Source organism: Macaca nemestrina, chromosome 2 (assembly GCF_043159975.1).
Source record: "Macaca nemestrina isolate mMacNem1 chromosome 2, mMacNem.hap1, whole genome shotgun sequence".
In the NCBI taxonomy this organism is placed as follows: domain Eukaryota; kingdom Metazoa; phylum Chordata; class Mammalia; order Primates; family Cercopithecidae; genus Macaca; species Macaca nemestrina.
In genome coordinates this window covers 182,759,651-182,772,561 of record NC_092126.1, presented here as the reverse complement: position 1 = coordinate 182,772,561, position 12,911 = coordinate 182,759,651, and the positions used below count along the sequence as shown (strand labels likewise).

Below are 12,911 nucleotides of genomic sequence, written 5' to 3'. Positions count from 1 at the left end.
TCAATGACAACATTGAGGGTAAAAATAAATCTAAGGTTTCTAGGATCCTCAGCTCCTGGGAGTTTTCTACTTGGGTGGTGAAGAGGCAGACAGGACACACAAAAATAAAAACAAATTTCAATTGATTAACCTGAAGAATGATAAAAGCAAATGCTAAGTCTCCAGGATATTCATGCAGAGGGACTGAAATGTCTATCCTGGCCAGAAATGACCTTGTGTACAGTACATAAAGTAGGACTTGATGGATGGGCAGCACATAATAAGCAGAGATGGTGGTGGTGGAGGAAGGGGAGGAGAGAACAAGTTTTGAGGATGAAATGAGTGCCTTACATATTTTATTTAAACCTTAATGAGAAGGTAGCCATAATCCATCTCCCCACCCACTTTTTAACCATTTTATACGGGACATTATAGAAGCAACACATCAGGAACTTATGACCTTTGTCCTGTAGAACAGATAAAGTTCCCTAAGTTCTGAGAGGCAGTAGAACACAGTGGTTCAGAGCTCAGACTTCCTAGCTTCAAACCCTGTACCTGCCGTATACCAGCTGAGTAGGCTTAGGAAGTTTAAAACTCTTGGAGCTTCAACCTCCTTCTGGGTAAAAGAGAACTAATAATACTCCCTCTCCCTGCATAACTGCCATCTTGCATCGGTATCAGGAGTCTGATATCCACTCATGGCAGCTGTCTTGCTCCCTGCCTTCGAAGCCTCTTGCCATCTAAGGACTCTGCCAGCAAGAGAGGGCTCAGCTGGCTTCAATGATGGCACTACATCATTTCCTTCTATTGGTTTATCCTGCTTCTTTTTTCATAAGTTTTTTTTTTTTAGCTTCTTTATATTCCCTGTATAGTTCCTTCAGTTATTTTCAACCCCTATTTGTTTTTTCTTCAATGAATGCATAACCACTTGTGATAGTTATCTTTCACTGTAATAAACAGTATCAATCTCTATTATTTTATATTTCATTCCACTTTCATAAAAATAGAGCAATCTTAAACATTTTTATGATAGAGAAGTAGAAGGGAACAACTGAAATTCTAAGGGTTGACATGATAAAAGAGGAAAAATTGTGCATTTCCTCTTGCCATCTATACAAATATAAAAATTAAGGGTTAACCTTGTAAATGGTACTAATAACCTACAGAAATATAAATTGAATTACAATTTATAAGCATACAATTTATACTGATTCATATCTGATCAATCGTAAACTTTACTTTTAAATTTTTGAAAATGTTTCGCTGTGAAACAAAGAAAGTGAGAAACTTCAAAATAAGAAACTGATGGTTGAATTTTAGCCCAAATGCACTGAGACAGAATTGCCATCAGTTAAGTAAATTAAAGGGTCATGCACTTATTTTTATTTGTTTAATAGGACAGGCCAAAATTCTTACTAAAAATTGCTTTATTTGAATAAGAGATTGAAAAAGTGAGATCTAGAAATGACAGACTTTTTCAGGTATATATTTTTGGGGGAGTCACCATATTTTTCTTTGGGGGCAACAGCTAAGGAATTGTAAGAGGCACCTGACGACTCTCTTCACCAAAGGCACAAAACAGTCAGCTTTGACACGGCATACCCTCGATAATTAAGAGAGAATAATGACTTTGGGAGAGAGCTGTGTGTGCGCGCACCAGCTACTGTGTCATCATCTTAGATTTTGCTTATTTTGTTTTTTAATCCTGTTTCGAGCGTTGACCCTGATGAGAAAACATACCGGGCATGATAGATGGGCAAGGCTACCTTTCAGTGACTAACAGCTCTGCTAAAACAATCTACTTCTGCAGTTTTACCAACACTATCTCCCACCCCCAAATATAAAACAAAACCACAAAACTGCCACTTAGACCAAGCTTTTTCAACCTAGGCACTAACCTCTTAGAGCTGGCCAGAACTTTAGTGGAGAGGTAACCCAATAATTATTAGCCACTGAGACAAACAAAGCTCAGAAGTGTTAGGTAAATTATCCAAGGCCACTCTGCTTGTTATAACAGCAACTGACAAAATTTACAAAACATGCTTACTCTGTACTAGAGTCTATATTAGCTTCTTTTTAAAAAAAATTAGTTATTTTTTTGAGATGGAGTCTTGCTCTGACTCCCAGGCTGGAGTGCAGTGGCGTGATCTTGGCTCACTGCAACCTCCGCCTCCTGGGTTCAAGCAATTTTCTGCCTCAGCCTCCTGAGTAGTTGGGATTACGGGAACCCGCCACCACGCCTGGCTAATTTTTGTATTTTTAGTAGAGACAGGGTTTCACCATCTTGGCCAGGCTGGTCTTGAACTCCTGACCTCATGATCCACCCGCCTCGGCATCTCAAAGTGCTGGGATTACAGGCATGAGCCACCACACCCGGTCTACATTAGCTCTGTTATATGATTCAGCCATAGTCTTTACAATGCTTCTGAAAGATTATTCTCTATTTTATAAATGAGAAAAGTAAAATTCAGATAATTTAAACTACTTACCCACAACTATTCCACAATGAGTTGTGTTGAATTTGAACCCAGGTCTGTTGGACTCAAAAGTAAGTAGGTATTCTTTCCCCACATCATGCTGCCTCTCAGGTGAGGGCTGATCTTTCCCAGAACACAGACTGTAGCATCCTTCTCCGGGACTTTTTTCAGCTTAGAGCATTTCCAGTGCATTGGCACTGTAACCTTTTCCTCACTAGAGCTGGCATCACTTGGGAAGAGTTATAGGCAAGATAGTGACTCAGGGGCCCGTGCTGAGTGTGAGAAATGTGCTCCCTTAGGGAAATGAGTGTGAGGGTTAGCAGCTGTGAGAACACGAGAATTAAAACATTTGCACCCCGTTAGTCCCGTTGGAGTCCTAACACCTGGTTGGAAGACAAAATCTTCAATCAGAATTTGCCATCGTGAACATACGTTTTTAAACTTAAGCCTTTTCTGCAGGAAGGATACTAAAATAATTCTTCAACGTGCACCACATAACCGATGGCTGATGTCAACAGATCATCATTAAGTATGAGTCTTTAAAGGTCAACGCTGAGAAAGTTCTCAGCTAATGAGACATTAACAAAATTACTAGCAGCTGACCGTAAAAGAAAGCAGCAAAAACTTAAAATGTTAACCAGGAGTGAGAACATTCATGATGTGAGTGAATAAAAAGACATAGGAACTTAGAGGATCTATGAAATGTGAATCATGTTTTATCACGTCATTGCAGGGCTCTGGAGCCCATTAATATTTATTAATAGCCACCCGGGAAAATAGTATTTTTCCTACTGCCCCTCTAATCTAGTATAATCTTAGATAAATTTTGACAGAAATTTCATATGAATGTTAATTTCCAAAATGGCAAAAGGAGGGTTTTGTTTTCTTTTGCATGTAAAACCAGTGACTTGAAAACATCTCTGTCAATACTTAATAGGAAGATAATAGATATTAAAAAATAAATGTAAAAATGGTTATAAATGATTACTTAGTGGACGTGCTAGTCCTCAGGCCACTAAATAATATTAGCTTGAATATTTCTGAATAATCAACAGCTTCTCAATTCAATGGTAAAATGAAAAATGATGGTAAACATATCATTAAACAAATGAAATGTGTCAGACAAGGCTGTACTTAATATTTGCTTTGAAACTGAGGGTAATTCACTGTGTTTGGGTGTAGTTCCATGCAACTGAAAAACATACCGCTACCTTATTACTAAAGAAAGTAAGAGCAGCAGCTGTAAGTGATGCTTTTTTTCCCCCCACCATGAAGAAATAAAGATTCTTTGCTCTTGTGTAGCACTTTGCACTCAAGGGACTTCAATTCATCACTTTACAGTTACAAATACACTAAACCGCCACAGCATGTCTGTGAAAAATACACCTATTACAGATGAGCAGAGTTGAGATGTATCGCACAGTAAACTGATACCAGAAAGGGAAATGAATAGAGATGCAAATTTTAAACATATAGCTCGTGGCAGACAGGATAATGCTCCAACAAAGCTTGCTTATATCCTAATCCCCAGAACCTGTGAAGATGTTAGGTTGCGAGACAAGGGTGAATTGAGGTTGCAGATGGAATTACAATTGCTAATCAGCTGATTTTAAAATAGGGAAAGTATCCTGGATTATCCAGATGAACTTACTACAATCACAAGGGCCCTTAAAAGTAGAAGAGGAGGCCGGGCGCGGTGGCTCACACCTGTAATCCCAGCACTTTGGGAGGCTGAGGTGGGTGGGATCACGAGGTCAGGAGATTGAGACCATCCTGGCTAACATGTGAAACCCCGTCTTTACTAAAAATACAACAAAATTAGCTGGGCGAGGTGGCAGGTGCCTGTAGTCCTAGCTACTCCGAGGCTGAGGCAGGAGAACGGCGTGAACCCGGGAGGCAGAGCTTGCAGTGAGCCGAGATCACACCACTGCACTTCAGCCTGGGTGACAAAGCGAGACTCTGTCTCAAAACAAAACAAAACAAAACAAAAAAAGTACAAGAGGAAAGCAGGAAAGGAGGCCAGGGTAATGTGATGGTGATGGTGATGGTGATGGTGATGTGATGGTGATGTGATGATGTGATGTGATGATGTGATGTGATTGTGATGTGATGATGTGATGTGATGATGTGATGTGATTGTGATGTGATGATGTGATGTGATTGTGTTGTGATGATGTGATTGTGATGTGATGTGATGATGTGATGTGACTGTGATGTGATTGTGATGTGATGTGATGTGATGTGATGTGATGTGATTGTGATGTGATGTGATGATGTGATTGTGATGCGATGTGATTGTGATGTGATGATGTGATGTGATGTGATGATGTGATGTGACTGTGATGTGATTGTGATGTATGTGATTGTGATGTGATGTGATTGTGATGTGATGTGATGATGTGATTATGATGCGATGTGATTGTGATGTGATGATGTGATGATGTGACGTGATGTGATTGTGATTGTGATGTGATGATGTGATGTGATTGTGATGTGATGATGTGATGTGATGATTGTGATGTGATTGTGATGAGATGATGTGATTGTGATGTGATGATGTGATTGTAATGTGATGATGTGATTGTGATGTGATGTGATTGTGATGTGATGTGAGTGTGATGTGATTGTGATGTGATGATGTGATTGTGATGTGATGTGATGTGACTGTGATGTGATTGTGATGTGATTGTGATGTGATGTGATGTGATTGTGATGTGATGTGATGTGATTGTGATGTGATTGTGATGAGATGATGTGATGTGATGATGTGACGTAATGTGATGTTATGATGTGATTGTGATGTGATGTGATTGTGTTGTGATGATGTGATGTTGTGATGTGATGTGATGTGATGATGTGATGTGATGTTGTGATGTGATGATGTGATGTGATGATCCGATGTGATGTGATTGTGATGTGATGATGTGATGTTGTGATGTGATGTGATGTGATGATGTGATGTGATGTTGTGATGTGATGATGTGATGTGATGATCCGATGTGATGTGATTGTGATGTGATGATGTGATTGTGATGTGATGTGATGATGTGATGTGACTGTGATATGATTGTGATGTGATGTGATTGTGATGTGATGTGCTGTTGTGATGTGATGATGTGATGTGATGTTGTGATGTGATTGTGATGTGATTGTGATGTGATTGTGATTGTGATGTGATGATGTGATGTGATTGTGACGTGATGTGATTGTGATGTGATGATGTGATGTGATGATGTGACGTGATTGTGATGTGATGTGAATGTGATGTGATTGTGATGTGATGATGTGATTGTGATGTGATGTGATGATGTGATGTGACTGCGATGTGATTGTGATGGGATGTGATGTGATTGTGATGTGATGATGTGATGTGATTGTGATGTGATGTGATTGTGATGTGATTGGATGTGATGTGATGTGATTGTGATGTGATGGGATGTGATTGTGATGTGATTGTGATTGTGATGTGATGTGATGTGATTGTGATTGATGTGATGTGACGATGTGATGTAATGTGATGTTATGATGTGATTGTGATGTGATGTGATTGTAATGTGATGATGTAATGTGATGTTGTGATGTGATGTGATGTGATTGTGATGTGATGTTATGTGATGATGTGATGTGATGATGTGATGTGATGTTGTGATGATGTGATGTGATTGTGATGTGATTGTGATGTGATGTGATGTGGTGATGTGATTGTGATGGAATGTGATTGTGATATGATTGTGATATGATTGTGATGTGATGTGATGTGATTGTGATGTGATTGTGATGTGATGTGATGTGGGCTTGACCCACTGTTGTTGACTTCGGGATGGAAGAGAAATGCAGTAGCCTCTAAAAGGTGGAAAAGACATAAAACCAGATTCTCCCCTGAGAGCCTCCAGAAAGGAATGCAGCTCTGCCCACACCTTGATTTTAGCTCAGTGAGACCCATGTTGGATTTCTGACCTACAACTGCAAGATAATAAATCTATAATGCTTGAAACCACCAAATTTGTAGTAATTTGTTTTAGCAGCAGCAGGAAACTAATGTATGGCTGCTTAATCAATTAGGAGCAATTAATGCAAACACAGTCACGGAAGACTATAAATAACCAATTTAAACAACCAAAAAATAACATTTAACTTGGAATAAAAGTTCATTTTTGAAGTAATAAAAGCAGAAGCACACAAATTTCTTGGCTTAAAGAAATATGGAAAAGGAAATATGTACGAGGAATGTTTTTTCATTTCCACTAGAATACTAGAAAAGGAATTAATAAAAAGAACATATTGATCTACAATATGAGGTAAGAGTTTTAAAAATAATAATTGGAATAGCCTTCTAGGAGTTGTGGAATCTTTCTCCCTAAGTTCTTTGAGATGCACAGTGACCTAACTATTTTATCTGCCCTAAATGACTTCAATTGCTACTTTCCTGATGACAGGATTAAACAATCTAATTGTTTAGATTAAACAATCTCTCATGTCCTCTTCCAGTCTAAATATTCTACACAGACTGAAGTCTATTCAATTCTGTGGCACAAATATTTAGTGCTTATCTACTTAATGTAAATTATTTTGGTAAGAATAACCAAAGAATAAGACATAAGCTTGACTTTAAGAAGTTTTCAGTATTATAGTTCACCAAAGGAAATAATCAAGCATATTTCAGCTAGACTGAAAGAATCATAAGGTAGGCCGGGCGCGGTGGCTCACGCCTGTAATCCCAGCACTTTGGGAGGCCGAGACGGGCGGATCACGAGGTCAGGAGATCGAGACCATCCTGGCTAACACGGTGAAACCCCGTCTCTACTAAAAAATACAAAAAACTAGCCGGGCGAGGTGGCGGGCGCCTATAGTCCCAGCTACTCAGGAGGCTGAGGCAGGAGAATGGCGTGAACCCAGGAGGCGGAGCTTGCAGTGAGCTGAGATCCGGCCACTGCACTCCAGCCTGGGTGACAGAGCGACACTCCGTCTCAAAAAAAAAAAAAAAAAAAAAAAGGATTCATAAGGTATAGATAAGTGATATATAGATAAAAACCCATTAAATATGTAAAAATCAATGCATTCTTATTGGCCCTAAAAAAACCCAACCAACAAACACTGTCACTGGTCATCTTTGGAAATAATCAGAGCATCAACTTATAACAATGAAAATTTATCCTGCCTTTCTTATTGAAAGTAATGACAAAAACTGCAAAAACTTTTGCACCAACCTAATAAAACCAATATATATGGAAAATAAAAAAGCAGATAAGAGAAATTTCTTCTTTATCATTGGCTAAAATAGGGAGAAAGAATAATAGAATGAGAAAATTCCTATTTATAACTCCTGAATAAAATAATAGATCTGGGCAATCAAAAGATGCTAAACCATTAGGTGAAAATTTGATGGAGAATTTTATTGTGAGAGACCAGGCTGAGACCACCTAAACACATCAGTCTTAGGATCACTAAATGGGACAGGCAGCCATTATGCACCTCTTTTTGTGAATCATTAGGAAATACATAGTCCCACCTACAAAGTATTACATTTCCTCCTTCCCCCAAATTCAAATCTAATACAGCCTCTAGATCTAATTATATCTTCATAGGAAATACAGGGGATAGGAGGAGCCAGCTAAAAAAATACAGAATGGAAGCAACCAGTTCCATATTCTATCATATAGAATATGGACATTCTCTGTGATAAATGACCCAATTTCTCTAGAAATCAATGACATTTAAAAAGAGAAGGTAGAGAGGATTGTTACAGAATAAAAGACACTTAAGAGACATAATCAAATATATCATAGACCTGTTTGGATCCTGAGTCACACAAATCAACCCTAAAAAGACATTTTTAAGATCACCAGAGAAATTTAAATATGGACTGGGTATAAAATGGTATTATGGAATTATTGTTAAAATGTGACAAAGGCATAGTGTTATTAAAAATATGTTTCATCTGTTAGAGACGCATACTGAAACATTTTTAAATAAAGAAATGTGATACCTAGTTATGCTTTAAATACCCAAGCAATGAATACAGTATGTATTAAAGAATACACAGAACAAGATTAGCAAAACAGTGATATATATTCAAGCTGCATGCTGAGATATAAAGGTTCATTTTAATACTCTTTCCTTGGTTGTCTGAAATTTCCCATAATAAAAAACTTTAAAGAATGAACATACTATAAATAAATAAAAGTCTCCCTAGTCCATTTAATCAACTTTCATTATTGAAACAGTGGGCCGGGCGCGGTGGCTCAAGCCTGTAATCCCAGCACTTTGGGAGGCCGAGGCGGGCGGATCACAAGGTCAGGAGATCGAGACCACAGTGAAACCCCGTCTCTACTAAAAATACAAAAAATTAGCCGGGCGCGGTGGCGGGCGCCTGTAGTCCCAGCTACTCAGGAGGCTGAGGCAGGAGAATGGCGTGAACCCAGGAGGCGGAGCTTGCAGTGAGCCGAGATCGTGCCACTGCACCCCAGCCTGGGCAACAGCGTGAGACTCCATCTCAAAAAAAAAAAAAAAAAAAGAAAAGAAACAGTGAAAGGTTAAAATATTTGTGCAATAAGTTTTCTTTAGTTTTCTGAATGTATTTTTTATCAGTAGTAATTTGACCTCTATTACTTTAAGATTGAACATTTTTCACCTTATATGGAAAAAGAGCTTACAACTGACCAAAATTTCATTTTGTATAACAAAAACATCTATCATAATAAAATATTACTCCCAATGCTCAATGAAAACGGGGTAATATGTCATCTGTTTCTATTTGCGTGGGGGCAAACACACAGCTTCCGGTCACTTTTTATAGTAAAGAGTGAATAGAGTGGAGACTTCTTTATGGTTTTTGTGGTCAAGGTTAGTGTTACATTTGTCAGAAATGCTTACTTCTCAGTTTTTTTGGTAACAAACTAGTAGGTTTGCTTTAAAGTGTTTCTCTTATGTAAAATCTAGTTTAGACACTTAATTAACAGTATTACTCTGTTGCCAGATTTTGAAGTCCAACAGGGACATCTCTATGAGAAACAAGAGGCTACAGGACAAAATAGATTCATCTTCAACACTTCCTGCATATTATCAGAGCTGATATAAACTAATTGAATTTATAGGATAAAATTCTGAAACTCATAGGAAAGCTTCTAAGCAATAATCCTAGCAGTGGAATAAAATATAAACCTCATATTAGACTATCCAGAAAGCCTTTAAAAGTATTCAAAACAATAGAGGATCCTTTAAATATTTATTTATTTATTTATTTATTTATTTATTTATTTATTTACGAGACAGAGTCTCACTCTGTTGCGCAGGCTGGAGTGCAGTGGTGCTATCATGGCTCACTGCAGCTTCAACCTCCCCAGGCTCAAGAGATCCTCCCACTTTAGCCTTACAAGTAGCTGGGACTATAAGGCATGAACTACCATTCCTGGTTAATTTTTGTATTTTTTGTACAGAGCCGATTTCATCATGTGGCCCAGGCTGTCTAGAACTCCTCAACTCGAGTGATCCTCCCACCTCAGCCTCCCAAAGTGCTGAGATTACAGATGTGAGCCACTGTGCCAAGCTTAAAAAAAATCATTCTTAATTGGTTTTATTTGCAAATAATTTTTATGGAGAAGGCTCAAAAGTGACCCACATCCTCCATTTACATTTTAACATAATTTAAAACATTTTTAAAGAAATATAATATTTTATAATACATAGAAAAACTTTAATCTTTTTCTCTGAAATACTTCAATTTTTAAAAATATAATACATTTCCTTTTTTTAAAAATGTAGCTTTTCATGAAAAGACACTCAAAATGCTGTAGTTGTACTATCAAAAGACAGTAAGATACAGCAGGAAGGAAAACTAGTCCACATAACATAATATCTTACAGAGATTTAATCCCAGACATTTCATCTATTTTTTTCCTTACGAATTTTTGAGGTATATGGCCAGGGACAATGAAGATAACTATTTTTGCATGCAATAATTGTTTTAATGTAAAGAATTATGCTACGAGTTGCAAAAATTACGAAGATGTCTTGTAATTCTACCATTTGATTAAACTAAGGATGTAGAAAAAATAGTTCTTGACATCAAGATTTGTAGGTCATATTACACCCACCACCTCTTGCCTCCTTTCCTTCCCAGCCCGACACCCAAACACCTTACCAACTATAGCCTCTGTGAATTTCCCTTCAGCGGGAAGAGGGAAGTACTGGTTTGGTGATACATTGCTGCCGTATCCCAGGAGAAGACCTTCAAGCTTTACATTTGGACTTGGACGCAGGAACTTCAAGAGGATGGAGTCACTTGTGGTATTGATGTGGACTTTCAGGTTTGGCCTTTTACCTAACAATGGGAATGAAAACATCGATGGCTGTTACTTCCCCTTTTTAGCATCATACCCAAATTCCCAGCAAGTGTTGGTGACTAGAGGCATTGTTCTTGAAAAACATGTTGTCTACTTTGCTACTCAGTATCACAGCACACACACCCAAATGCCCAAAATGAAGCTTAATAACATAGAGTAGCCTAGAATAAAAAGTATATCTTACCGTTCAATACTTAGTAGTTTATTATTGGGCAGGTAGATGGAATTTGGTTTATTTTGGCTATTCCAAGTTGGTCAGAACCTTTGGTTTATACACACTGTCTGGGTATGGTGAAAGGACCTGAAATTTCTCATTGGTAAAATTGAATTACTACAGCTCAAAAACGCCCAGCCTCCTCTATGAGGCTTTCCAGTGCCACATCCACAAGTCTTACTCATTGACAGAGTTGGAAAGGGAGCGAAGAAAAAAGGTTTTTGTCTTAGGAGTAACTGAGATGGTAGAATAGGGAATGCTGGAAGGCAGAGAATGGCTGAGGAGAAAAATGATTAGTTCCATTGGGAGTACATCTGGGAGTACATGGAGATGCCCAGTAGTGATTGGGATTTCTAAGTGTGATACTCAGGATGGGAGTACAGACCCATCTGGGTGTCATTAGCTTATAAGTGATAGTTGGATGAACTTTCCCAGAGAGACTGTCGAGAATGAGAAGAGAGAGCTTAATCAAATTCTCAAGACATTTATTTTTAAACTACTAAGGCAACAGAGGCAAATAATCACACCAACCAAAGATCTTGACCAAGAGGTGAGGAAACACATTGTCTTTTGCCTTTGCAGCCAGAAGGAACCAGGTTCAAACCCCACTTCTGTGACTCTGGCATCCCACTGAAGATACTCAAGCCTTATCTTCCTGGTTTCTAAGTGATACATAACATTTACCTTCTTGCTGAGTTATTTACAAAGGTTAGTGTATTAGTCTGTTGTCGCACTGCTATAAAGAAAGATCTGAAATGGCATAATTTATCAGGAAAAGAGGTTTAATTGACTTATGGTTCCTAAGGCTGTACAGGAAGCATGGCTGGGGAGGCTGCAGGGAACTTTCATGGCAGAAGGTGAAAGGGAAGCAGGCAAGTCTTCCATGGCCAGAGCAGGAGGAAGAGAGAGAAGGGGAAGGTGCCACACACTTTTAAACAACCAGATCTGTGCGAACTCTATCACAAGACAGCACTAGGGGGAGGGTGCTAAACCATTAGAAACCACCCTTGTGATCCAATCACCTCCCACCAGGCCTTACCTCCAACACTAGGGATTACAATTCAACATGAGATTGAGATAGAGTCAAATCATATCAGTTATGTAAATGGCACAACCTTAAAGCTGGCACATAGTAATTGCTCAACAAGTGCTTATTAATACAGGTCCACAGTTCTTTAGCCATGATTCAGAAACCAAAAAACTTTGTAGTTTTTTTTTTTTTTTTGGTCTTTTTTTTTTTTTTGGAAGTTTGTCTCAAACTCATCTGGCAACATATCCCAGTCAGAACCATCCTGAGGCCATTCAATCTTCATTTAATCCACTAGGGTGACTATTCACGTGTTTCATTGAAGAAATGTGTTCAGTTAAATGGTGTTGATCAAGACCCCACTGAAGAAGTTATGTAACATATAATCTTGGCATCCTAGTTATTTTCTAACCCTCCTCTCCAAATTTCTGAATTCCAAAACATGTCCGGCCCCAGGGGTTTTAGATAAAGGATTGTGAACCTGAATTATGTTTTTTCTTTATTCTCCAAAGATTTAATATTTAAAAAACATTTTGACTATTGAAAAGACTGAATTTACCAACTTAATAATTCACATTCTATTTCTCATTAATCAAAGACTTAGCCTGTACAAATACCAATCATCACTTTTGTACAGCATGTGCTCCCCAACATCGTCACACTGAATTTATTCTATGCCACCCAAAATCAGCCTGCACAGCCTCAATCTAACCACAGAAAATGATGCAATTAGGCCTTTGGAAAAAGAAAAATAACCCTTTCTTGGATACTAGGTTGTGAGGATTATTCATACCTCAGCAGCTAAGGCTATAGTTTGAATGTATGTGCATAGTACTTTTTACTTTCCAAGAACTTGATGACATTTTTATAAA

At 38.2% G+C, this 12,911-nt stretch overlaps 1 protein-coding gene across 25 annotated transcripts in view; it reads right to left on the bottom strand.

Annotated features, from left to right (window-relative positions):
• The window catches only part of ABI3B (ABI family member 3 binding protein), a 244,785-nt gene that overhangs the window by 168,128 nt on the left and 63,746 nt on the right, over nucleotides 1-12,911 (bottom strand). For all 25 annotated transcript variants that reach the window (XM_011734009.2, XM_011734020.2, XM_011734013.2 and 22 more), the window contains exon 2: nucleotides 10,597-10,776. In XM_011734009.2, coding sequence (XP_011732311.2) covers nucleotides 10,597-10,776 — 180 coding nt within the window. The remainder of the gene's footprint in view (nucleotides 1-10,596; nucleotides 10,777-12,911) is intronic.